This window comes from Pithys albifrons, chromosome 11, assembly GCF_047495875.1.
Source record: "Pithys albifrons albifrons isolate INPA30051 chromosome 11, PitAlb_v1, whole genome shotgun sequence".
Classification (NCBI taxonomy): domain Eukaryota; kingdom Metazoa; phylum Chordata; class Aves; order Passeriformes; family Thamnophilidae; genus Pithys; species Pithys albifrons.
The window spans coordinates 11596411-11619667 of NC_092468.1; the positions used below are offsets into that span (position 1 = coordinate 11596411).

At 37.3% G+C, this 23257-nt stretch overlaps 1 protein-coding gene across 12 annotated transcripts in view; it reads right to left on the reverse strand.

Moving 5' to 3' along the window:
- Window positions 1-941: 941 nt before the first annotated feature.
- The window catches only part of XRN1 (5'-3' exoribonuclease 1), a 36966-nt gene continuing 14650 nt past the window's right edge, over window positions 942-23257 (reverse strand). For 2 of the 12 annotated variants that reach the window (XM_071566046.1, XM_071566054.1), the window contains 25 exons: window positions 22278-22381; window positions 21655-21786; window positions 20774-20936; window positions 20518-20631; window positions 19948-20046; window positions 19712-19827; window positions 18736-18882; window positions 18302-18391; window positions 17700-17835; window positions 16986-17042; window positions 16713-16845; window positions 15576-15645; window positions 14276-14501; window positions 13535-13630; window positions 12771-12866; window positions 12504-12618; window positions 11921-11985; window positions 11431-11541; window positions 10964-11089; window positions 10491-10647; window positions 10018-10196; window positions 9218-9331; window positions 9021-9138; window positions 7890-8041; window positions 4693-7689 (listed from right to left, as the gene is read on the reverse strand). In XM_071566046.1, coding sequence (XP_071422147.1) covers window positions 7399-7689; window positions 7890-8041; window positions 9021-9138; window positions 9218-9331; window positions 10018-10196; window positions 10491-10647; window positions 10964-11089; window positions 11431-11541; window positions 11921-11985; window positions 12504-12618; window positions 12771-12866; window positions 13535-13630; window positions 14276-14501; window positions 15576-15645; window positions 16713-16845; window positions 16986-17042; window positions 17700-17835; window positions 18302-18391; window positions 18736-18882; window positions 19712-19827; window positions 19948-20046; window positions 20518-20631; window positions 20774-20936; window positions 21655-21786; window positions 22278-22381 — 3207 coding nt within the window. In that variant the 3' untranslated portion in view covers window positions 4693-7398. The other 10 variants (XR_011698729.1, XR_011698730.1, XR_011698731.1 and 7 more) reach the window with 10 other exon arrangements.

Genomic DNA, 23257 nt, shown 5'->3' on the forward strand with positions numbered 1-23257 from the left:
AAATATTAAAAAACTAAGAAGCCTTAAGAAAAAGTGGGGAATTGCATCTAGACATCCTTTGTGTTTGCACAGTATCAATACAAGTGGGGCCTGTCTTACTGCAAGATGAAGCAAAACTTCAAAAAGAAAATGAAGGTGCAGGTTACTTTCTTCTTTTACAAGCTCTTAATGTAATAAATACCCTTCTGATTGCATGGAAGTGACCAGAAGCGATTTCTTCTTGCATATCTTAAACTCTCTTTAATATGTTGACAAAGAACTTAGAAAAGTATAAAGTGAAATATGTTAACATGAACCAACTTGCAAAGTTGCAGTGCATACATAATCTCAGTTATTGGGGACAAGTATTAAAATTGCTTAAGAGAGGCTTATGAAATACAAATTTTATATTATTGTTCTGATTGTACTGTGATAAAAGTAATGCAATAAAGGAGGCAATGGGCTTTCAGACACGTAAAGCTTGTCCAAACACGACTTACCTGGCATGAGCTTCAGTTGCTTTGTCATAAATAATACCATTCCCACACAGGCACTCTTCATCTATCGAAAACCTCTGTCACCCTCAGAGAAAAATCCTATCACCACCAATACTCATAAAAGCCCCAAGTTCATCTTAGCACAGACAAAACCCACTCAATTTGAAGTGAAAATGTCTGGACACCTTCCTCTTATCCTGTGCTGCAAGGCTGATCACCAGTCTGTGTAACCTCTACCACCAGCCTAAGCCCCCCTGTTGGAGCGGGGGCATGCAGATGCCACCCCACTGCTTCCAGGGCAGAGGGCTGACACACCTGGGGGCACATACCAAGCACTGCAGCAGCTGTGTCCTGTGCTTCTGCATCTTCTCTGCTGAAATCCTCTGATTCTTTGATCTCTGCAAAGCGTGACTGGTCTTATATTTTACTGGACTATCAAACCAAATTAAGGAGTGGAGGCACTCCAAGGATCTGTCCAATACTGTAGCAAAGGAAAGAGTTATTAAAGAAAACCAATCACATGGCAGAACATCAGGGTCACGAAAATCCCACATAGGTGGCAGGGACAACAAGCCCCCTACCATGAGTAATTTATATTGAACATTTGTAACCAATGTTATCATACTCAGCGTGTTTCAGTCAGCAGAAATACACTTTGGAGGATGATGCCAAGCAAGAGGAGTTTGACCCAGTTACCCAGGTTAAAAGAGTCCTTGAGAGATGGGACTTACACAGACCCAGCAGACCTAAATTCCAAAAAGAAAACACAATCCTGAGACAATCTGGACATTTTCTAGGACCAGGTTATTAAATAAAATTTCCAAATTATTAAACTGTATTTTGAATAGTTAACTTCTTTTTTTTTCTTTAAAATAAAGTTTTCCTCAGGTGCATTTCTGTTGTGTGACTGATACATAAGAAACTTCTTCATTCACCCCAGGCTTCCAGCATGAATCAAACTTGTCACTGGCAATGCTAATAGAACTCCAGCTACTGAAATCTAGGAGAGCAAGACACCAAACTTGTAATGCAGGGGGCTTTTTGATTTATCTTCTCTTAGCATCTCTTCTACCGCCTCATCAAACTCAGTTACTATTTTACCCATTTCCTTAGCTCTACCTTTTTAACAAGGTTTAACATTATGAAAGCCTTGACCTCAGGGCCTTTAATCATTTTGCACTTAAATAAGAAAGAGCCCACTGATATGTGTTGCTTCAGTGGCTCGCACAACCCACATCCATCATTCATTAAGCTTTGTCTTGCTTGGAAACTTAACAGACAGCCCAAAATGAAAGTGATGAACTTCAGGCAAATGTTGCGCAGTAAGTTACGACATGACCCTTTCTTGGAAGCAGCTCCTGAACTCCTGCCAGCATTTACCAGTCTCCTCAAAGTCAACAGACAGAATCACGTAAACTGACATCACTTAAAGTGTCATGGGTCTTTGGAGCAACCACGGGATGTTTCTTAAGAAGTTCCGTTCTTGCTAAATCATCCCACCCTCATGCCACAAACAACCAACAGAGCTGGTCTTGGGGCTCCACAATGAACTACTTGAAAAATAACATAGGGGAGTGACTTCCAATCAAAGTAATTCCTTGATATAGTTCATAATGTGGTAATTCAAACAGTTTGGCATGATCCAGTGGCAGCAAGTAGTAAGCGACTGTATTTTAATGGAGAATTGCACATCAAATCTGTGCCCAAGGCACAGGCAGTCCTTCCTTTCTGCCAGCTCTGCAACAGGAGTAACCTTGCACAGGAAATGAGGTGGACTTTAGGACAATCAAGTCTTAAGACAAGAATTTATCTACCAAAGCAAGAGAAGTGAAAATTGGTGTACTTACTCTGTTACTGTTTCATTATTTGTCCATTACTTTTACCTAACCTAAGGAATATTATCTACATTTGGAGATATGCAATGTGTATTAACAAGACAATGTCCATCATCCTCTGGATGTCTCTTAAGGAATTATTATGTGGACTGAAAATGACGTAAGTAAGAACAACTTAGTCTTTTACAGAGATTGAGTGGCTATATATAAATGTGTGTGTGTATAAATATGATGGTCTTGTGTACCTAAAAAATTCATGTCTCAACAGCTCTTTAAAAGAACGTTGATTTCAAGTCTAGAAATTCACAGGAAAAATCAAAAAATAAAGTCAGAAAAATGGCCATCAGTGAGGCATAGTTAGAAAAACAGGATGGATATATTAGAGGTTAGAGGGATAACTATTGTTTCAGTAAGACCCAGCCATTAAAAAAAAAAGGGAACGAAAGTCAAACTGAGAAAAATGTAGAAGGCAGTGGCTCAGTAAACTCACAGGTTCCAGCAGCTTACACTGCCCTCCATCTACCCTGCTGAGTTAAGTTTCAATGACTGACAAAACATTTCAGCTGTTTTAAAGAAATAGGTACTGGAATAAATATAAGGAACTAACAATAAATTTCACCTTCTATCCCAAATTAGTGCTAAATCTAAAATACGCCTAAGTTACTCATAAACACATCACTTAGTTGGCATTGGAATCACAGTCCTTGCTTTGCCATGTACCCTCAACATGCTAAAAGTTGACTTTGAATTTTATTGTTACTTGCACAGAAATTACACTTTGTCTACCGTCTTCCCCCCCCCCCCCCATCTTTCTTGCAATAACAAAATACAGACTAGGTATGATCCTCAACTTCCATAAAGCACTGCTGGTGCAGTGATGCTACTGACCAAGTTTTACCAGAAAAAAATAAGTTTGAATGAAAAACACTCTCCTTTCAAATAATAGAATTAGATTTACCGTTTGCACTTGGTGGCACTGCAACTCTTTCTGTTCTCTTTTGATATGTATTACCTTTCAAAGGAGAAATAAAACAGGACATTTGTAAATTATAAAAAAATAAGAGTCATCACCCCTGTAAAAAATGGTAGCAATAAGGAACTGTTGTTGGAACCATGGATTCTTTTAACAAGCAACAGCTACTTACCTCATGAGATCTGATTCCTCCCAACATTTATCAGTTACAGTCTCAACATTCATGGGTCCTCATGCACCTGAATTTGAATTCTTTTGGCCAAGAGTGTGTATTCAGACTGCCCTTATGCCCTTGGTGTCACACTGTGTCCCCTTTTCCAGAGACAGAAAGAGAAGAACATAACTGTCTCTCAGTAGTAAGGAAGGTTGATTATGGAATACATATGGAGATCACATTGCAAATTAAAAGAATAAAAAACCACCCTTATTGTAAGTAAACAATTCCTTGAGATTCCTCACTCTGAAGGATCATCTATATAGCTCAGATAAACTAAATTTAATTGAAGTCCCTTAATTTTTGAATGGGGACATCCATGCAAGATTTATTATGCACTAACCAATAGATTTTTATGTTTTCCCTTTAGTTAATTGTTTTTTATTTTCTTTAGTGCTACATATCGAGATGGGAAAACTAAGATGGCAGCAGAACTCGCCATGCAGAGTAACCCAATACTGAAAAGTTTATTGACTCATAATGTAACGAGAGCTTAAGGAAGGCCAGATTGTATCCTGGTATCTTCAGATGGAGGAGTATGACTTGAGAGTGTGTCCCACCCAGCCTGTTCCACATGGGAACACCACGCCGTGCTCACAGTCACACAAAGCTGCAGCAGCAGGGCCTGCTCAGAGCCCAGTATGCTCTCTGTGCAACTTGCTTTAAACAAGCTAAGTCACACAATAATCCACAGGAGAGAAAATAACATCTCTCTACACAAAAAGCTGGTGCTGCAGTTGGCAAAAGACAGATCTTAACAACCAGCAAAAGTCTCAGCACAGTGTTTTGCTTCAGGTACAAAAACATGTCAAGTATTTCCAGTTAGACACGGCTTCTCCTATTTTTCAGCCACCAGCTTGTGTTGCCCCATGTTTAACATCCCTAGGACTGAACTTAATGGAAAGTAATCTTACTGACTTTTCTATATCTTTTATTTTTTAATCTAATTTTGGAAGATCAGTATCTTGTTAAATGCTTTTAATTGCAATGTGACCAACAGCCTTTTGAAAAAAACCTTGCATTTTCATCTCAGGTATAGTCGAAAGTCATCAAGAAACAGCTCAGGAGGGCAGATGCTGCTTCCGAGAATGACAGAAATTGGGCTTCATGAGACTTAATTTGTATGTTAAACTTTTGGTTTGGAGCATACAGCAGTTCCCATATAGTGTTTGGAAATAAAACAGGGAAAAAAGGTAAAGTTTCTTGTTTCAATATTTAATCCAAGCAGACACAGACACAGTTTATAAAATTACTCTATTGCATTAGAGTTCTATAGAGCATTTAACTTTTATGAATGTTTTTCCTTCACTGTAGCATATATTCATATTTCAAAATATCTTTGCACAGTCTTTTGTGCAGCTACATGCTAAAAATCTGCAAATGCACACTTAACACTAAACAGCACAAAAAATACATTCTGTATCCATTTTATATGCAAATTTTAAACATTTCACTTGGCAGATAAACAATGAAAAGTTATTTTAAAAAAATCAGAAACTACAAAAACGCGCACATAAAAGTCTTCCCTTTTGGATTTTTAGTAAAATACTGCTCTGTATAAGATCTAATGAAAAACTCCAGTGCTTACAAAATACTTTTTATCTATGAGAAAAAGAAGTGCTTAAATTTATATCTGTATGAATGAAACATAACAACCTCATTAAAATATAAAAAAGAAGTAATGGGGGACATGGCAGAGATCAATGCAGATGTCACATCTACCAGGACATGTGGAACTGTAATTAACTGGGCACCAGGCAGGTGGCATCAGAGAGGAGAGAAACCAAAAATCAGGGACTAACACAATATGCAGCAGCTACAAAACGAAGTGTTTAACCTCTCTATATACTGCATATAGCAATTCCACCTGATGAGGGAGCAGAAATCTTAGTGTGAAGTGGAATAATTAATAAAAATTGCCGTGTTCACTGGTAGGAGCATAGTGTCCCTCATAACTCTGTTTCTAAAAAATCTGCATAAATTGGCTATCCAGATACATCAAATTCTGTGATGGAAGCATCTAACACAGTCTCATCTCCATCACAGGAATTTCTAAACAGATATTTTCTCTTATGGTCAGACAGTTCACACAGGATATGGGGCACTCACACCTGTGTCTCAGAGCTAAATTTCACATGACCACTTCCAAAATGTTGGCATGGCAGCATCATGTCAGTCTCGTGTTGCTAATGACAACAAATGACCAAAAAATACAACTTTCCCTTCCAAACCTTTTGAGACTAGATGACTACAAAGAGAACAACAAAATCAATGTAATTTAAGACTACATATAGACTCTATGGTTTTATGATATGAAGTAAAATAAACTAAAAATTCTTATCCTTGTTTTTATACCTTTATGATCCTTTTTATAGGGCTTGTTGCTATTCTACAATCACTGCTGTTTCAGAGAAATGAAAATTAAAAAATCCTATAACACAGCAACAATGTCAAACTTGATACCACACCAGAAATGGAGGCAGAGAACAAATGAAAGCAAGTCTGCAGACCTGCAGATTCAGCATGAAACCTGTCTGGAAGCAACAAAATCAATCACTCAAGTATGCTTTATTTCTGCTTCCTGGGCCTTAGAGGAAAAGTATTTTTTCTAGAACAGATTAGAATAAAAAAGAAAAATGAAATTTAATCCATGTTAGCAGCACCAGAGTTTGGGATTTTTTCCTAGAATGAAAATTTTTCACATTAATGTCAGGAAGAATGGTACCAGTGGGTTAAAAATAGGACAAGGACCTTTGAGCCTTCTTCTTTTCCTATATGAATTAATGACACGGTTCTGTCCAAAAATACAAGTCAACTTTTTGTCTGAATATTTTTTCATGGAATCGATAGTAACAGGTTCTGATCATTTAATTTTCCAACTACTATCACAAAACTAAAAAGTAAATACTACAAGTCACTACTAACAAAAAATAACCTACTATGGAAAAGGTTTCAGGGCACTGACTATTAGAGGAAGAAATGGATGCTAAATAAATGTAGCTTTGACAGCCATCTGGCACTAATGGACATCTTCAAACTCTGCTCATTTCTATAATTTAGGAAAAAATCAGGCTATCATTAGCATTTAGGAAGCTATGTATATGTGTAGTAGTTAACTATGTTATTTTATCATGAGAAAACAATTAAATTGATAGATTAAAAATTTGAATGTATTTTATTAAAGAGGTCTCTACTTTCCAAATATATTATTATTATTCAACACATCCTATAAATTCATCTCCTGGGTCAGATTCTGCATCAGCAATCACTTTTTGCCACTCTAACACCAGACACACAGCAATACCTGTGTTCTGAGAGCTGTAAAGCTGTTGTCTGTAGTACAAACCTCTCAGTTTGTACTTGGAGCAAATCTGGCAGTTTCACTGTAGTTAGCTTTGAGTCACATTCATTCAACTCAGATGGACCTGGAGAGCCAATATAAAAGCTGGATTGAAATGATTTTTCCTTTTTGTCTTATTACACTATTTAAAAACAAGCTGGAGTACAAAATGCCACACTAGGCAGTGTCAGGTGCCCAACTGATCACCACTCCATATCCCTCCCAGCGAGCAGGGCAATGCTGAGCTGAGGCTGCCACTGTTATTGCTGCTTACCCGACAGAGCTGTGAGCCACAGGCAGAACCTGAGGCACAGTGGATGGCGTGGCAACCTGAACTCAGCATCTCCTGCTTGTGCTAATTGAAGTGAAAATAAAAACGAGTTTTAACATAATTTGTAGAGTTTTCATGACAATCTGAAAATCATAGCAAATAAAATGTATTTCCTTCTATATTATACTTAAAGTGGCTGGTTTTTTTCATAGAGATTTCTGATTTTTTTAAATGATAGAACATAACAGTGGGGGAAGAATTAAAGATAAAATACACCTAGCTACCATAGTTATTCTGAAGATTTTGGTGCGCCAAAATTGACAGCCAGTTTTCTTGGCTTTCGCTTGCTGGAAGTGTTTGGTGTTGATTTGTTATGAGGAACACTTGGAGTAGCCACATTGTCTTGAAATGAAACAGCGGATTGAGCAGCTTGAGGAGATTTTAAAGGAGTTGAAGAACTATCTTGCTGAGTGTGGTCGGAAGACACTGGCTGTTCATTCTTTAGTGGTGCAGCTTGAGGGGAACTCTGAAACTCCTTGAGTTCAAAGTTTTTCTTGCTAGCAGCCCTTTTTTTAGTTACCTTTAAATTAAATAAATATTATTTAACAGAATGAATTCTCAAAAAACTGCAAATATTCCACTTTCAGAAAACATGCATAAAAGTTTTTACAATAATTTTTTAATACCAAATAGCACTTGACAATGGGAGTGTAACTGCATTCATCATGTACGCATATTTTTTACAAAAATACAATATTAAGACAAACCTGCTGGTCTTACCTGCAGAGGTATAAACTGGTTGTGAGAACCAACGGGTATAGTTCCTGCAAGAGACACATTTCCCGGATAGGAGCCAGGATAATAATGCCTAGGCACCGGAGCTCCCCAGGACACTGGACCAAACATGTGAGATGATGGAGGCATCATATTGGCTACAAAAAAGAAGGAACTTTGAGCTCAGGTTCCCCACAAGAGGGGTAAAATCTCACCAAAAGCCCAGGAGTAACCCAACTACATTTGTCTGTATCTTGTTTATCTTTCCAATAAAGCCTCATAATGCTTTATATGTATTATCACCACCCCCCAAACCAAACAGCTCTGCTTTAACAGAACTACACCAAGATGACAACTCAATTAATAGCACTAAGTTGTGGTATCTGCACTCCAGAGCGCACAGAACAGGATCTTCACAGCCTCAGCTGAGAGAACTGCATTACCGAAGGGAGGCTGCAAGCTCAGGCCATCCTTTGAAGCATATTAACAACAGAGAAACTCTGGTGAAAAGGGATGTAGCAGCTGCCAGGTGGGTTTCTAGGATGCTACAGTAGTGCTGTCTCATTAATTACAAGCTGTGAATGTGAGCTCCAGTACAGCACCAACAGCCAGGAGCCAGAAACACCCTCAGGGCTTTCAGCAGCTTTCTGGGTGTTTACTCACCACATTCATGTTTGGCCATGTACAACAGGACTGCGATGTAGCACCTCGTTGAAAGTTGGTTATAAACAAATAAAAACACTAATGCACGGATAAACATTTACTATAGGGTGGGGGAAGGAAATCCATGCAGAAAATCAAGCAAGATACTTCTTACAAACTCTGGACTAGGACTATCAGCTTTGAACTAATTCTATTGTTTTGAAGGAAAAAGAAAAGCCAAAATAGTAAAAGCATTAAGACTAAATGGATAAATACATTCTTCAGGAAAACAAGTAATCAGGAGAGACATGATTCTTTGTATTCAATTATTCTGCATATCAACGAGAACGGGTTCATGAACTGTTTCCAAAACAGTCCATATATGAAGACCAAAAAAATGGGGCTTTCTATAAGACATTCATTTTCATATGAAGAACTACTACAATTACAGGGGATCAATTTATTATTTGAAATTTGTACTAGTCAAATACTTACCAGGAGGTTGTGCAAATACTGGAGGAAGGGATCCAGGTGGTACAGGAACTCCAAGAGGCTGATAATTTGGAAACACTGGTGGAGGTGGAGGCGAAGCAAAGTTGACTCCTATAGAACTCTATGAAGAAAGAACCAGAGGATTACAAACAAAGGCAATGCAAGAGAGACAAAAATTTTAAGATTGTTTACATCCTCACCAAGCGCTGCAAAGCGAAAAACGCAGCTTTCTCCTTGGCCTCAGCTTCGGAATGGCACTGCGGCCCCTGGACCAGCAAACCGTTGGACAGCTTTATGTGGCACACTGTCATGGTCTACAAAAATGACACAGGACTTTTGAGGGAATTTGTATGGCTGACAAACTGTGAGACAGAAACAGAGGATTTGCTTGTTCTGCTTGTTTGATTTAATTTTTAAGAAAGGTAACAATGGGAGCTAAGGTTTATTTTCTGATGGATTTCAGTGGTCAGTCCAAATATTTAATATAAGACAGTGTCGGGCTCAACACCCAAAACTCACATCCCCCATGTTCCTTCCCCCTCTCTGTGTGTTTTTTCCCTGAGGTTTTTCCATGCTGTGAAGGTGCCCTGAGCTGGTCCACCACCCCTTCCCTGGGTGCTGCAGCGGAACCCACTGCTCCCGAGGAGGCACAGGGTGGCAGATGTTCCTGATGCCCACCTGTCCCTGCTCACAGTCTCTCTTCCCCGGGGTTCCTTCCCCCGCCCTGGATGTCCCCATGTGGTTCCTACCAGTCCCTGAGCATCCCCTGTCCTTGCCTTCGAGCCCAGCCCTGCCCTCAGCTGTACTGTCCAAGCCCCTCTAAACCTCGCCCCTATCCAAACCCTTAAGACTCTGACCCGACGGGAAATAAAGGCTTTTGGTGTGTTCATGACCCCTGCGTGTGTCTGGTTTATTCCGGGAGCTGTCCCCCATCCCGGTCCCAAGAGGACAGTTCATACCAAGTTGAGAAGTTGAACTTTTGCAGGAAAAAGCTTTATACCTGTGGTGTTTTCAGGAAAGAGAAATCTGGTTGTGACATTCCAAGAAGAGAACAAATCCGAGAAAGTTCAGAAACAGTAGACAGTGAGGGCTGTGGACAAGCGAAAGGGTGACCTCCACTTTCTGCTGTTGGTGTGCTCTGAGGGCCCCCAGGGCTGTGAGGCTTGTTCATGTAAGCAGCTGACAACAGAAGAAAACAAAAAGCTGTATCACAAGCATTTCCTGTACAGAAAGGATGGCAACTCGGTTACTTTGGGGAGAGGATATATTTAATTTTTTTCTGGTATTTTTATACTGTGTAACAAAAACAAGGAGACTGTATACAGAGTGAATTTTTGATCTGAATAGTGAACTAGAAGTGAAAAAAGATGGACATTTTGTTTCTGCACTTTGAGAAACAGTACGATGCTGTAAGCTGTGTTCTAAAATGTGACTATGTGAAGCTCTGAACTATGAGCTGATGGCTAAACATACCCATTTTTTTTGTTGGTCTGTATTGCACAGCAGCTCCGTGGCCATCCTGTCTACTAGAGGGAGCAGGGACATCATTAACTTGAGGTTTCAATTCGTTCCTTGTGTCCACATCAGAGCCATCTATCTTCAAAATCTCTTTGAGCATCCGTGTTCCTTTCTTTAAAAATAAAACAAGCCACTCAGGGACATGCTGGCATTCAGATACCCTGATGTTCTTAAGAATGAATATTGTAACTGGAAACAGAAAGCAAATTGTTGTTTTGCAATCAGTTACATTTATCAAAGCACAGATAACAGCATCCTAGGATAAACAAATGTGTTTGCTAATTTTCTTTGAGAATAGATAATTAAAAACTCATTAATGTGTTTTAAAAAAGCAGTATGGAGTATTCATGGAGTTTCTTTAAATAGAAGAATTGATGCTAAGACAGCAGATGCTAACTGCAATGTAATGATTCCTGCAGTACACAGACCATAGCAAATGACTGTGGTGACAGATGTTCTTCATTTGTAGCTCTTGCTTCCTTGGAATAAGTCTGCCCTTCATTTTCTTTGGAAATTTTCAAAGAAGCTAGAAGGCTTTCCAGTTCGTTGTCCTTCTTAAATTAAAAAAGAAAAAAGGTATATCAATATAATATATTAACATGTAGATGCAAGAGGAAGGGTATATTAATTTGAGGTTCATTTTATTCTCATTCAGTTCTTTTTCTCTCAGCTTGGGCAGGTCACAGTCATGTCTATTCAGAACGTGAACAGATACCCAGAGACTGCATCAAGTTTTGCATATTAAAAATATGTAGGAAATTTAAAGAATGATCCAAATTATATAGGTTTGCCTGTTATAAACATGCATTTGCACACAAGTGACCAGGAGCTGAACAAAATGTACTGGAAACAAGTTATTCAAAGAGCACAAGAAAATCAACTATCTAGATCCTACCTTTCCACCTGTACAGGGACCATCAACTGCAGCCTTCTGAACTACAGGCATGTTGGGACTTTCATTTCTTTTCAAAAGTTTGACACTGTACTTATTCACACCTGCAAAATTCTGAAACAAACTGCAGCAATTATTATTGAATACTCTAGCACTCATTATAACACAATCATATTAGACAAACAGCTTTCACAAGCTGATATCCTTAGAGCAGTTCAGCTTACTGAAAACCCAGCACTTGTGTTTTCCCATTACAGCACAGCTTTATAGTCTAAGAGGAACAGGAAAATGGTTTGGTATCATCATACATCTTCCACACTTGCTTTCATATTCTTTCTATAAAATCTCTAATGGAAAAAAATCTCAAAAATAAAGTTTACCTACTAAAAGAATCAACTAAGATAAGCAGTTAAAGACAGATCTATAAAATGACAAATCAGATCAGAGTAAAATGACAAGAAAAAATAGATTTACTCAGTATAGACGAAATTACCTGTTGGTTTGATATTTTATTATGTGGCTGATTTTCACCTCTTATAACTTTGGAATCTTCTTTAACTACAAAAGAATGTATTATTTTGAAACACTCTTAAAAACTGTAATAATAATCAAGACTAAAGAAAATTAGTAAGTCCACACAACTACACAGAGTTGCATTAATTTGAATGGTTTTATCAAATGTTTATTTCATACTTTATAGGGCATTTAGTATATGCTTTTCTTCTAGGAAAAAATAAAATTAAGTATATGCAGTAACACGTCTAATTTCGTAATCTGCAAATACAACCACAAGCAAATTTTCAAAAACACATTGTGATTTTTTTTTTTCCTATCAGATCGGTGTCAAGTCAGCAGAACACAGAACAGCTTCTGCCTAAAAGGTTCAGGATTAAGAATGGAACAGTCTAATATGGACACCAGGGACATTATTTGACAATAACAAGTGCAATGCAGTGTTTATAAAACTATAATAAGTTATTTCCTGTCAATAATTACAAAAACCTCAATAGAATTTCAATGAAGATCAGATAAAGCAAGTAGTTCTCCTAAACCAAGTTTCTAATTGTAGTACTTACATTTTTTATATGGCTCCTGTTTTCTCTGCTGACATTTAAAGCTGCTGTCATTGAATCCTGGCTTATAAAACTGATGGCCAGTTCCCAGCTTGATTTCCTGAGGTAGAACTGCACTCTAGGAATTCAAACATCAAAGCTTAACCAGAAATCTGTCTCTCTCATTCCCAAGGCAGTCCCATAGACGACCTGTGACAACACTTTCATCCCGAGGATTTATTTGTAACATAAACTAGAAAGTTCCATGATATAAAGAACTGATATACTAACCTTCTCATGCATGTTTTGCTGAATGTGATGAGCCTTCCCAGAACTCTGCAATGATTGCCAGATGCTGCAGAATTCATCATCTTGCTTACTCTGTGCCTGACAAAATAAGAAACAAGATCCCAAACAAACTCAGCAGCTATAAATTCAGCTTTTGAACAGCTAAGCATATACCAAGACATTCTGAAAGTCCAAGGTCCAAATTTAGCAGTGCTCAGATGAGATATTTTCATAGTGACACTAGTACAAGTTGCAGGTAAATTAATTAATGAAATAAGCTATTGTGATGAGTTGCTTGTACAACAATTTTTACCAAGAATCACTTCTGAAAGTGTTGTTATTAACTGGAGTTATGAACACAGGAAAGATAACAAGTATAATTAAACTCAGATAAAAATTCAGAATGGTTTCAAAAGAATGCTTTCATACTGGGAGTGTTCTTAGATTTGTATTATTAATGACTTATTTTGTAAGGCCTTTCCAATCAGGCTCAACTGCTTCATTACATTGCAGGTATGTTGACATGGAACTGACGCTCAGAAATGCAAAAAACACTTTTGAAAATGCAACAACCAAACAAGGACAACAGAGGATATTACACTCATTCAAGAACAAATACCAGTTCTGCTCCAGTCTGTATCTGGACTAAAACATTTGATGTACTAAACCAAAGCTAGTTATTAATCACAAGAAAAGGACAACCACTCTACACAGAAGGCTAAAACAGAGATATTTGGGTCCAACACTAAATGAATTAGAACACTCACTTTATTTTTCTGATTGCCACTCAGAAATGATCCTTTCTGGGGTGAGTTGCCCTGATTTTCAGCCCTGAGATTGTAATGCTGTCTTCCACTCAGTTGCTAAATTATTGAGGTAAAAAAAATCAGAAATGTTTCATTATCTTACGTTTTCTTTTGGAAAGTAGTTTTTGTTGTACAGACTTAAAAAACATGAGACAATTGTTGTCAAACACCCCTACGGCAACATGGAGTTATTAATTATTTTCTTTAAAGAAATCACTTACTAAAAAAACAAAGTTTTATTAAACCACTGAGAACCCCAATTCACTTGTAATTCTTCCTTTCTTACTGTAGTTCCAAAGAAAATTGTAACCAAGAAGTAAAACTGATGGGAAAATCTTGTCTTCTTTTTCTGAGCATGGACAAACTTATCCTACAGGAAGCATTAACTGGAACAGAGCTTTAAGGAAATAATTGCATTTCTGCCCAAACACTACTTGTTGACATCAAATGTGGTGTCACTGCTCCCAAATAAGGATTTGTCTCCCAGAAATGCAACTGAAGCTACTCAAAGCAAAACAACTGTCAATAGGAAGTTTTAATCCCCTTCATTGTTGGATTAATTCATTTCTCCAGTATAAGAATTATCCTACTTCCAGTATACTGACATAAAAATTAAACTTTGTTCGGACCAATGAAGACAGTCATGTCAATAATTCAGCTTCTAGGGAAAAGCATTCTGGAAAACTGCAAGAAAAGTCTTACTTGAGTAGGAACAAAGAGGGAGCGAGGAGAATGGTTGAGGCCTCCCAGATGCACTTTTTGTGAGCACACAGATGACAGGCCAGGTGCATATGAGTTGTAGTTATTCACTGCTGGCTGAGGTTTGACTATGGCCATCAGCTTCTGATTTCCCATTTCTGAGCGACTCCCATGAGACAGGTTAATTAAGGCACTTGATGGCAAACGATAACCTCTGGCAGGGGAGCACCTTAAGAAAAGTGGATTATTTAGTTGTTTAAACAGTTTAATTGTTGCCAAAAGATAATGACTCAAGTTTGAACAAGAGAGACTGAAAACTGTACCCACAATTGAAATCCTGTATCATTACACACCACCTTAATCCCACTGCACTCTCTGCTTCAGCTGCTGGCTGCCAAACCCAGAAAACACAGGAATTACTGCTGAGTTCATATTGTGCTTTACAGTGCTGAGCTTAAAGAGATTTTAAAGATGAGTGATTTGGTATAGCATAGTTCTGTAGTGAATATTTCTGTAAAAGACTAAGAACCAGGAAACAAAATTCTTTTCCTTTTCAGAAATAAAAACTGATGTTTCAGTTTCAGTAGCAGAATTGTAAATTGAAGTTAAGCAACATTTCTGAATACTGGATATTAATCTGTGTTACAGGACATGCTCTTGCAAGGGCTGTGCTTGGTGAATGCAGGGAACAGGCAAGAATCTCCCTTAACTTCTGTCATTACAATCTTAATTTACCTAAGAACAGTAAAGTGAAGCCTGATGTGTAAATTTATGCACTTGGAGGTTTAGCTGTTCATCTAAACATAGAGGAGTTATGACACTTTTTAAAACAAAAGCACCTCCATATCCTGAAGAACAGTTTACGTTTTAATGGTGATTGGAATTTAGTGCCTAAGTATCAATTATTGATAGTTCTGAGCCCCTCCTTCAGAAGAACAGATACCTACTGACTGATTTTTAATCTCTGTGTTGAAGACATACTGATAATAACCCAGTTTTTACATATTTGCGTTAGAAATACATTTGGATCTAATGCTTTATTCTGCTGGTTCATATTTACTTTCTACAAATCAGAAGTTTTTAAATACAGTAAGAAGAACCTAAAGAGCATTTCCACAAAATAATCTGCTTCATAAAAATTATCCCTCCTCAAAGAGAATAAAGAAACACAAAATAAACAGAAACTGACGAACACTGTAAGTTTTAAGAAGAGGCATTAAAAATACTTAGTCAAACAAAAGGCAATAATTTCATGCCATCTATACCAATAGCATGAAATGACTATGAACAACCATGCACAGACCTTATAGTGAGGCCTCCAAGGAACTCTTCATCAAACAAAACTTCAAAGAGCACATCTGTTTCTCTAGTAGCTATAGAAAACAAAGTAGAATGCCATCCTACTTAATGTCAGTTACTTCCATCTAAATTACGTAAATACCTACATTGGCTATGTAATAATAAATGAAAAGAACAAAAATGAACCAGAAAACCTCAATTTATTCCTGAGTAATTTCATTAATAGGAATTTGAAAATGCTTCTCAAAGTCATATATGTCTGCCCTTTAAGATACAGTTTCAACAGAAATGGACTGTGCATAACATCTTACCAGGACTGCAATTTATAGCAGGATGTCACAGCTTTCAGAAGCTGCCACAAAAGAGATGCAAGCCACTTTTACACTCAGGTAGTCAGAAACTAACAGCTCTAATATTAACTTGCTGCAGAGTGATAGAGTAACACGCCTTTAAAATTATATTAGTGTATTATAATTATGGAGAAAAAAGCAGCACCCAAGTCTATTCCACATCCTGTTAGATACAAACTGAATGAGAGAGCAATTTGCATTACTAGATCTCAAACTGCTACACTCAGAGGAACTCGATAAATCCTTTTATTGACCTGAAAGAGATTTATGGTTAACCTTCTTGTCAAAGAAGGTATAAGTCCATGGCAATTGATGAAAATAGAGTATCACAAAATAAAAAACCAAATTGAAAATAAAACAATTTAAGACAAAGCATATTTTATAAAGTTTTATGTTCAACCTAAACATTAAGGCTAACATTTGTTTTCATGTCTACTTTTCTTAATTTTGCCCATATCTTCCCATAACTCCATTTCATTCCTTTTTTGATGTGCCCTCTTCATATTAAAAGGGAACAACAAAGGGTAATTGATTATTCATATTAAGATGAAACTTAGGGTAAGTAAATTCTTATTGACTGAACAGCTGTGTAACACATGAAATGAAAACAGAGCACCTGTAGAGCTTTAATTCATAACAGTAAATATGTCAATAATGGCTTCAAGCTGTATATGCCTCACAGGGAGAAATCCTTCTGTGTTCCCAACCATCACACAATATCCTCTCCTGAAGCCTCCTTTCGCAGCACCAGCTGAGCTGTTACATAGCTACAAGCATGAAGAAAACATTACCTCCTTTAATGCCTATGATGGTACCTCGAAGACCAACTGGAACAGAGAAGTTCTCTCTGACATTGACAACGCGGTCAAACAGCCTGTACTCTGCATCTCGATCAGGAACAACCCCCTTCTGCTGCTCCAGTGGCTGGCAAGAACCAAGAGACCATGTTAATGTATGCAAAAGAATAAGGATTACAATTAAAATGCATTTATAACAACAGCTGAGACTAACAATTAAGCAAACTTTCTAGAAAAAACCAAAACCAGCCTGTTCCCATCACTTACTCTGTACAGCAAATGGGGTTTCACAGTCACTCGCACCTTCTTGTTGCTCTTTCTCTGCTAACGAAAAGGAACAGAAAGTCAGTACAAACCAGTGCAGGAGCAGCACTGGAACAGGTAAAACAGAACATCTGAAAAGATTGTGTAGAATTCTTTAGTTTCTTTTAGATAACAGTATACAACTTTCATGAAAGTCTTTAAAATAAGTCCATGGTGAACTTCATCAGTTGTCTAATTCCAGATGTCACAGCAATTTTATTAAGATGTCCTTGCAAGTTATTTCAAAAATATTAGCCCATTATTTCATGTGGTTTTGCCCTTAACTTTTAGTTCAGTAATTTCCTTGGCCACTTTTTTCAACAATGGCCTTCAGAAAAAACTTTCTACTTTTCTGAACACCAAAGAGAAACTGAAAGGAAAATACAGCTGGGACTGCACTTAGAAAGAGCATTTCAGTATTTCTGAATATACACTGATACCTGTTCCTTTATGAAACCACCAAAAGGCACAGTTCAGACTGTGGCCTCCTGCTGCTAAATCACCCCCAAAAGAGTGATTCAATTACAAAGGTGAATAATGGGCTCTTCTGAATTTCTGAGCTAATTCACATTACAAGTTCAGATTTTACATTACATTCTGTATCCTTTTCCTTTGGAATGAGAAGCAATCTTCAATTGTCTTACTCTAATTCAAAGACAAAGATCCCAAGCTGCATACCTTGCATTTCTCTATTTCCTCTTCAATTTTCTCAACAATGGCTGCATCCAAAATTTGCAAGTCACAAGATGAGCGAGATAAAGCAGACACAGGATGGGCCTTTAGCCAGGCAACAATTTCTTGCACTTTTTCAGCTCTGAAAAAAAAGAATGACATGAATTAGACTTTTTAACTGCATAAACCAGGCATTTTACCACATTCCCTAACTTAATCAGTCAAATATTATGATACAGGCATGATTGCTTGTGTATATTCATAAAGCAACAGAATCTAAGAGTTCTGTATGAGTTTACAACAGGAATTAAAAAAAACTGAATCATGCAATCCTGTTTCAAAACCATAATCTAAAATCACACTTCAGAAAAAAATTATAAAATTAATTAAAAGCATTCAGCAAATTATTTTTGTATCCAATCAACAAACCATGTCCAGATGTGATTACAGGTTCTGTGACCAGATGTTTCTCATCACTCAACACTCATGCTGCTCAAGGAACAGCAAAACTTCAGTTACAAAGAAGGCAATATACAATCACTACCAATTTCACAACTGTCAGTCTTTATTCTCCTTATTTGAGAAAAAAAAGGAGAAAGATGGCTTACCCATTCTCATCCTCTCCAGGCCAAATGTCGTCTTCATAGCAGATGTCCTCCTGGCTGTTTTTGGCTACATAATTAAACAGTTCAGGCACCCTGAGAGAGCAAATAAATGAAAGATAACACTGACCACAAAAAAGCCTCATCATAACAAAGTCTGATGGACTTCAAAGTTGTGGAGCCCAGATAAATTATTTTCTACTTAATTTGGTGTCATACTGTTAATTTGTCAAAGGTAAGCTGTTAACCAAAATAATCTATCCCAAAAGCTGATTCTCCTTGGAAAAAGAGACTGTTAGGAGAACATTGGAATAGAAGAAATTCCATCAAGCAATCTCCAAAAACAAACTCAGCAGCTCTAAGAACTGTGACCAGGGAACAAAATCCAAAGACTGAGATGAAAGTGGATAATTTGGCTGAAGTTCCTATCCATTATTTACCTTTCTAAATACTCAGCAAGTAGTTGTTCCACTGCAGAGGAATACATCCATTCATTCCCAACTTTCTTAGTGTAGCCAGGAACTTCCTCATTTTTCTTATTGAACTTCAGGTTTAGCCCCACATTTGCTTTGTGATCTCCGTGAGGACTGGAAACAAGAAAGAGTTCATTAACTTACAATAATATATGTGTGTGTACATACACTAAAAACTCCCCATATAAACATGTATTCTCAACATTAAACCACAGAAAAATTAAATCCATTGTACTGTTTACTTGTTAGCACTGTGCCTGCAGTGAATGTTACAGGCCAAAAGCTGTGCTGGGGCAGCTGTCACCTGTATGCCACACACAAAGCAGAGTGGGCAATATTTTATTCATCTTTAAGTGAGATCTGATCAACCACAATCTAGCTGGCATTTACCAAGTTGTAGAAGGATGTCCTTGAACAATCAGGAAGGAACAAATGTACACATTAGATCACAAGAAGATTCTCAAGCAACAACCATATCTTTAGAGATCTTTCCTAGGAAACCACACGTCTGACACTCAAGAGGACTACATAGACTGCCTGCCTTACACATTTTAAGTAGTGTTAACTAGATCTTAAAGGAAGTTACAGGTACAATTAAGAGGCCTCTATACTAGCCGTAATAAGTACAATAAATTAGACCCCAATTCCACTTTTTTATTCTCAGTGTGGCAAAGTCAGTTTAGACTCCCAATTCAATTATGCAAATAGCCAAGTAGGAAGTTTTATGTCTGTCTGCAACACTAAAGCAAACAGAACTCTCCAGTAAACAGAAAGTAAAAACATGTTTATGATAGGAGAGAAAAACACTGCATGTCAATTTAGTTTACAGCAAATACACTTTAAAGAAAGCTTCACATCACAAAATAGCATACACTTGATAAGAGCAGAACTTAAACACATCAGAAATTCTTTAGAGTTGTCAAAATTCACAAAGAGAACTCACTTCTTCTTCGATCCTCTTCCAATAAAGATACTCCCTGTAAATCTGGAGACAAGATATCCACTTACTCCAAGACGGCTGGCCAAAATATATGCAGGATTGTATTTCACAGAATATTTCTTTAAAACAAACAAATAAAAAATATTGGCAATTCCTGAAGGATAAGGATTTTTACACAAAGGGCTGATATCAACTTGACCCACTGTTTAAGCTTTGACTGGAAACCCAGAAGCACTTACATGCTGGTTCTGTATTAAAGTATCAAGCTGGGGTTCACATGGAATGTTGAACACCACACGGATTCTGCCCTCTTTGATCACATCATGTGAATCCTGAACCTTGGAGAGAAACACAACACAATGAAAGTGCTATTTAAAACCAGCAGTCTTTGGACACTGGACCTTGTGGGCTACTTGATCCACAATTTTGCTGCAGTAGGCACAGAGATACTTTGGGATTCATCACCTTGCCCTGACCTGTATGTTGCCTCCTCACAGAGGCAACCAGTCAGCATTAAACAAAAGGAATCCAGGACTGACAACAGTACAAAATGGGAACTCTAGGTATTGCAAATTATCCCAAAGAATTAATAAAAATAATCCTGCACTCCAACTATGCTTTTTACTCTTACACTAGAAACAATGATAGGGAAAGCAGCAGAACCCCCTCTTCCTCTGACTAACCCACCAGGGAATCTTAGATCTAAAATTTTAGCTATCAACCAACCACTACTGTCACACGACATTTTAGTTACTTTAGGTTTACAAATAAATCTATGGGGAAAAAAAAATGAAATTGCTGGCACTAACTTCTCCCATGCAGCCATAGTAAGGAGATCCCAGCATGAAGGCTGTACTTCCAGGAGGAAACAAATCATCCAGAGTTTTGATGCTTGAAAAACGAGAGTCAAAGGCTTTGATATCCTGCATGAGAAAGACAAAATTTAGAACTGTAAATATCATTCAGTTCCAACAGAACAATTAAAAAGTTCACATAAACACACATTTATTCTAAAACATTATCCGAGTCTTAAGTAATTGTAAGATACTGAACTTGCATTTTTACCTTGACAACTGTTTGGTAAACAAAAGGAAGAGCTTGTTTAGACCACTGCTTCTCCAAATACACTTCTCCATTCTGGTTTAGTTGGTATCTATTGCCAGTGAGTAACTGAGCATATACAACTACTGAAGTTTCATGGATAATTATTCCTTTTCTTCTCTGGTAGCTGAATACAAAGCAGAACAGTTAGTTTGATTACAATAAACAGAACTGAACCAAGAGTGTAGAATTAATTCATTGAAGTAAAAACACACAAAACAAAACCCTCTTCAAAAAAGGATTGTAATAGTTTGCTTCCTACTTTACAAAACCCACCCAGAACAAACAGCTCCACCAGCTGCTTCCCCCCTGTTGCACAGCCACCACTACAGAGCTAAGTGCATTAATTGAAGCACATTTTATCATTACAGTGGACGGGTTAGGTTTAATTAAGGTATTTAACTCAAAGGACAGATAAGAAAATGGCAAACTACTGCAATTCAGTTATATTCCGTTGAGCACCCACACCCTAGAGCTCTATTCAAATGCTAAGCTACTTGAGTGGCCAACTAATAGGATATGACTTCATTCTATACTTCCCACAACTGAAGATTACTAACATCAGAACAGAAACTTGAGAGGCAGAGTAAATACTGAAACTCATTAATTTGAGAGTTCTTTTGTAACAGCATCGAATTTAATTACCTAGGGACTAACTCTATATATTCTGAAATTTCAACAGAAGCTCTTTTGTGTTGCCTTTTTTTTTTAAATTCCAACAGACTACTTTAACCTTTATCAAGTATGCAGCAGCTCTTCTATGCTACTTAAGTCTGTAACAGAACAACAAAACACAGGTAAGATATAAAATGCAAAGTTACCCTTTAATTTTCCATGTTACTTACTGCTCTGAAATGCCTTGAACTTCTTTTACCCACATGCTTTGCTCCTTATCTCCAACATAAGCCACTTTAGTTGGGGGCACTGCATTTCCCATGTAAAGCTTCTGTGTACCATGTGGTTCTTCCAAATAAAACCTTGAGAATATTATGACAGGTATGAATTTAACCAAATAAGATTAACCTAGACATAACCAGTTGTGAGCAAAACTTCAAATAGTCAGAAATTACTTATTAAGGACATAGAAAACTCGAAGCATCGTTTTCTCCATCCCTTCCACAACAGGCCACACAGTGTATTTGTTTATAGAAAATACCAGTGTATGTGCTGAAAGGAAGATTATACAGTAACATTCTCTGTGTGGATTTCTCTGCATGCATTTTTCCCTCAAAATTAAGAATGAGCTCTCCCCCAGCTTCTACAACTATAGCAAAACAGTGAAGGACTAGACAGCTACAGAGACAACACCTCAGTGTCAAACAAAGGTTCTCCTACCAAGCAGCCTTTGCTACATCTGGACTGATTTGCTGTCAGGAATACAATAAAACCACAATTTTTGTACAGCCCAAGGAACTTAATTTGAAAATCAACAATGACACCAAGTAAGTCTGCACCAGACAGCTCTTACTTGGTTGCTCCATCTGACACTGCAACAACTCTGGCTTCTTCGAGGTGGGGCCAGTTAACAAAAACTCGCTTCCCAAGTACCAAACTGGCAACATTTTCTACCATCTGAAAAAAACACAGAAGTTCCTATTACTAATTGTTTAAAATATTAAAGATTTTTGTTACCGTATTTTCAAGCTATTTTTGTAATAAAAATTACTCTAGTTAAAGTAACAGGTTTCTTGCAGAATAAAAAGTTCATTTTATTTTGTTAAAATATATTTGTTACAGATTATACAATCCCTGATAAGAAATGTTGCTCTTTGCATGTGTTATGTGTAATACCTGGACTGATTTGCATTTCTGACATAGGCTGAGTACTTCTCTTGTTAAATCGCTTAGAAGTATTTGTCTCTCTGGGACACAGAAATCAAAACGACAATTTGAGATTAGAGAAATATTTTGTACCATAGATTTTACTTTTGTATCTCCCTGAAATAAAGGAACAGCACTTATGGCCATGATGTTGCTAGCCTCTGTAATTTTAGTCCCATTATTTTCTCTTTTTCTAAAAGGTTTCTGTTACTTTTCAATACATTATTTTGGCTTATTTAATTTTTCTTGCCACATATCTTGAATACACACTCTCCCTATCTCTGTACTATAAAATCCTATCATATTGTTTTCCTCCTCTCCCCTTTCCTGGTTTTATTTATTTATCTCTGAAACTCTTTTCTTTTCTGCATTTGTCTTTTTCTACCCCAACTCTGTCCTCTAATTCCTTCATCAAACAGCCCTATTTGAGTGTTAAGTCTGCTTTGTTGATGAAAAGGTACCATTGAAAATGTGTCCACACACTCAGCTACAGGAAACACAAAGGGCACTGGCCTGGAGACTCTATTTTTACCATTAATTAGTCAGCCAGCAACAACTTAGCCACGAACATCTACAAGTTACCACAGAGAAATGCCAGAAACTCTGCCAAGGAGATTGACACTTCAC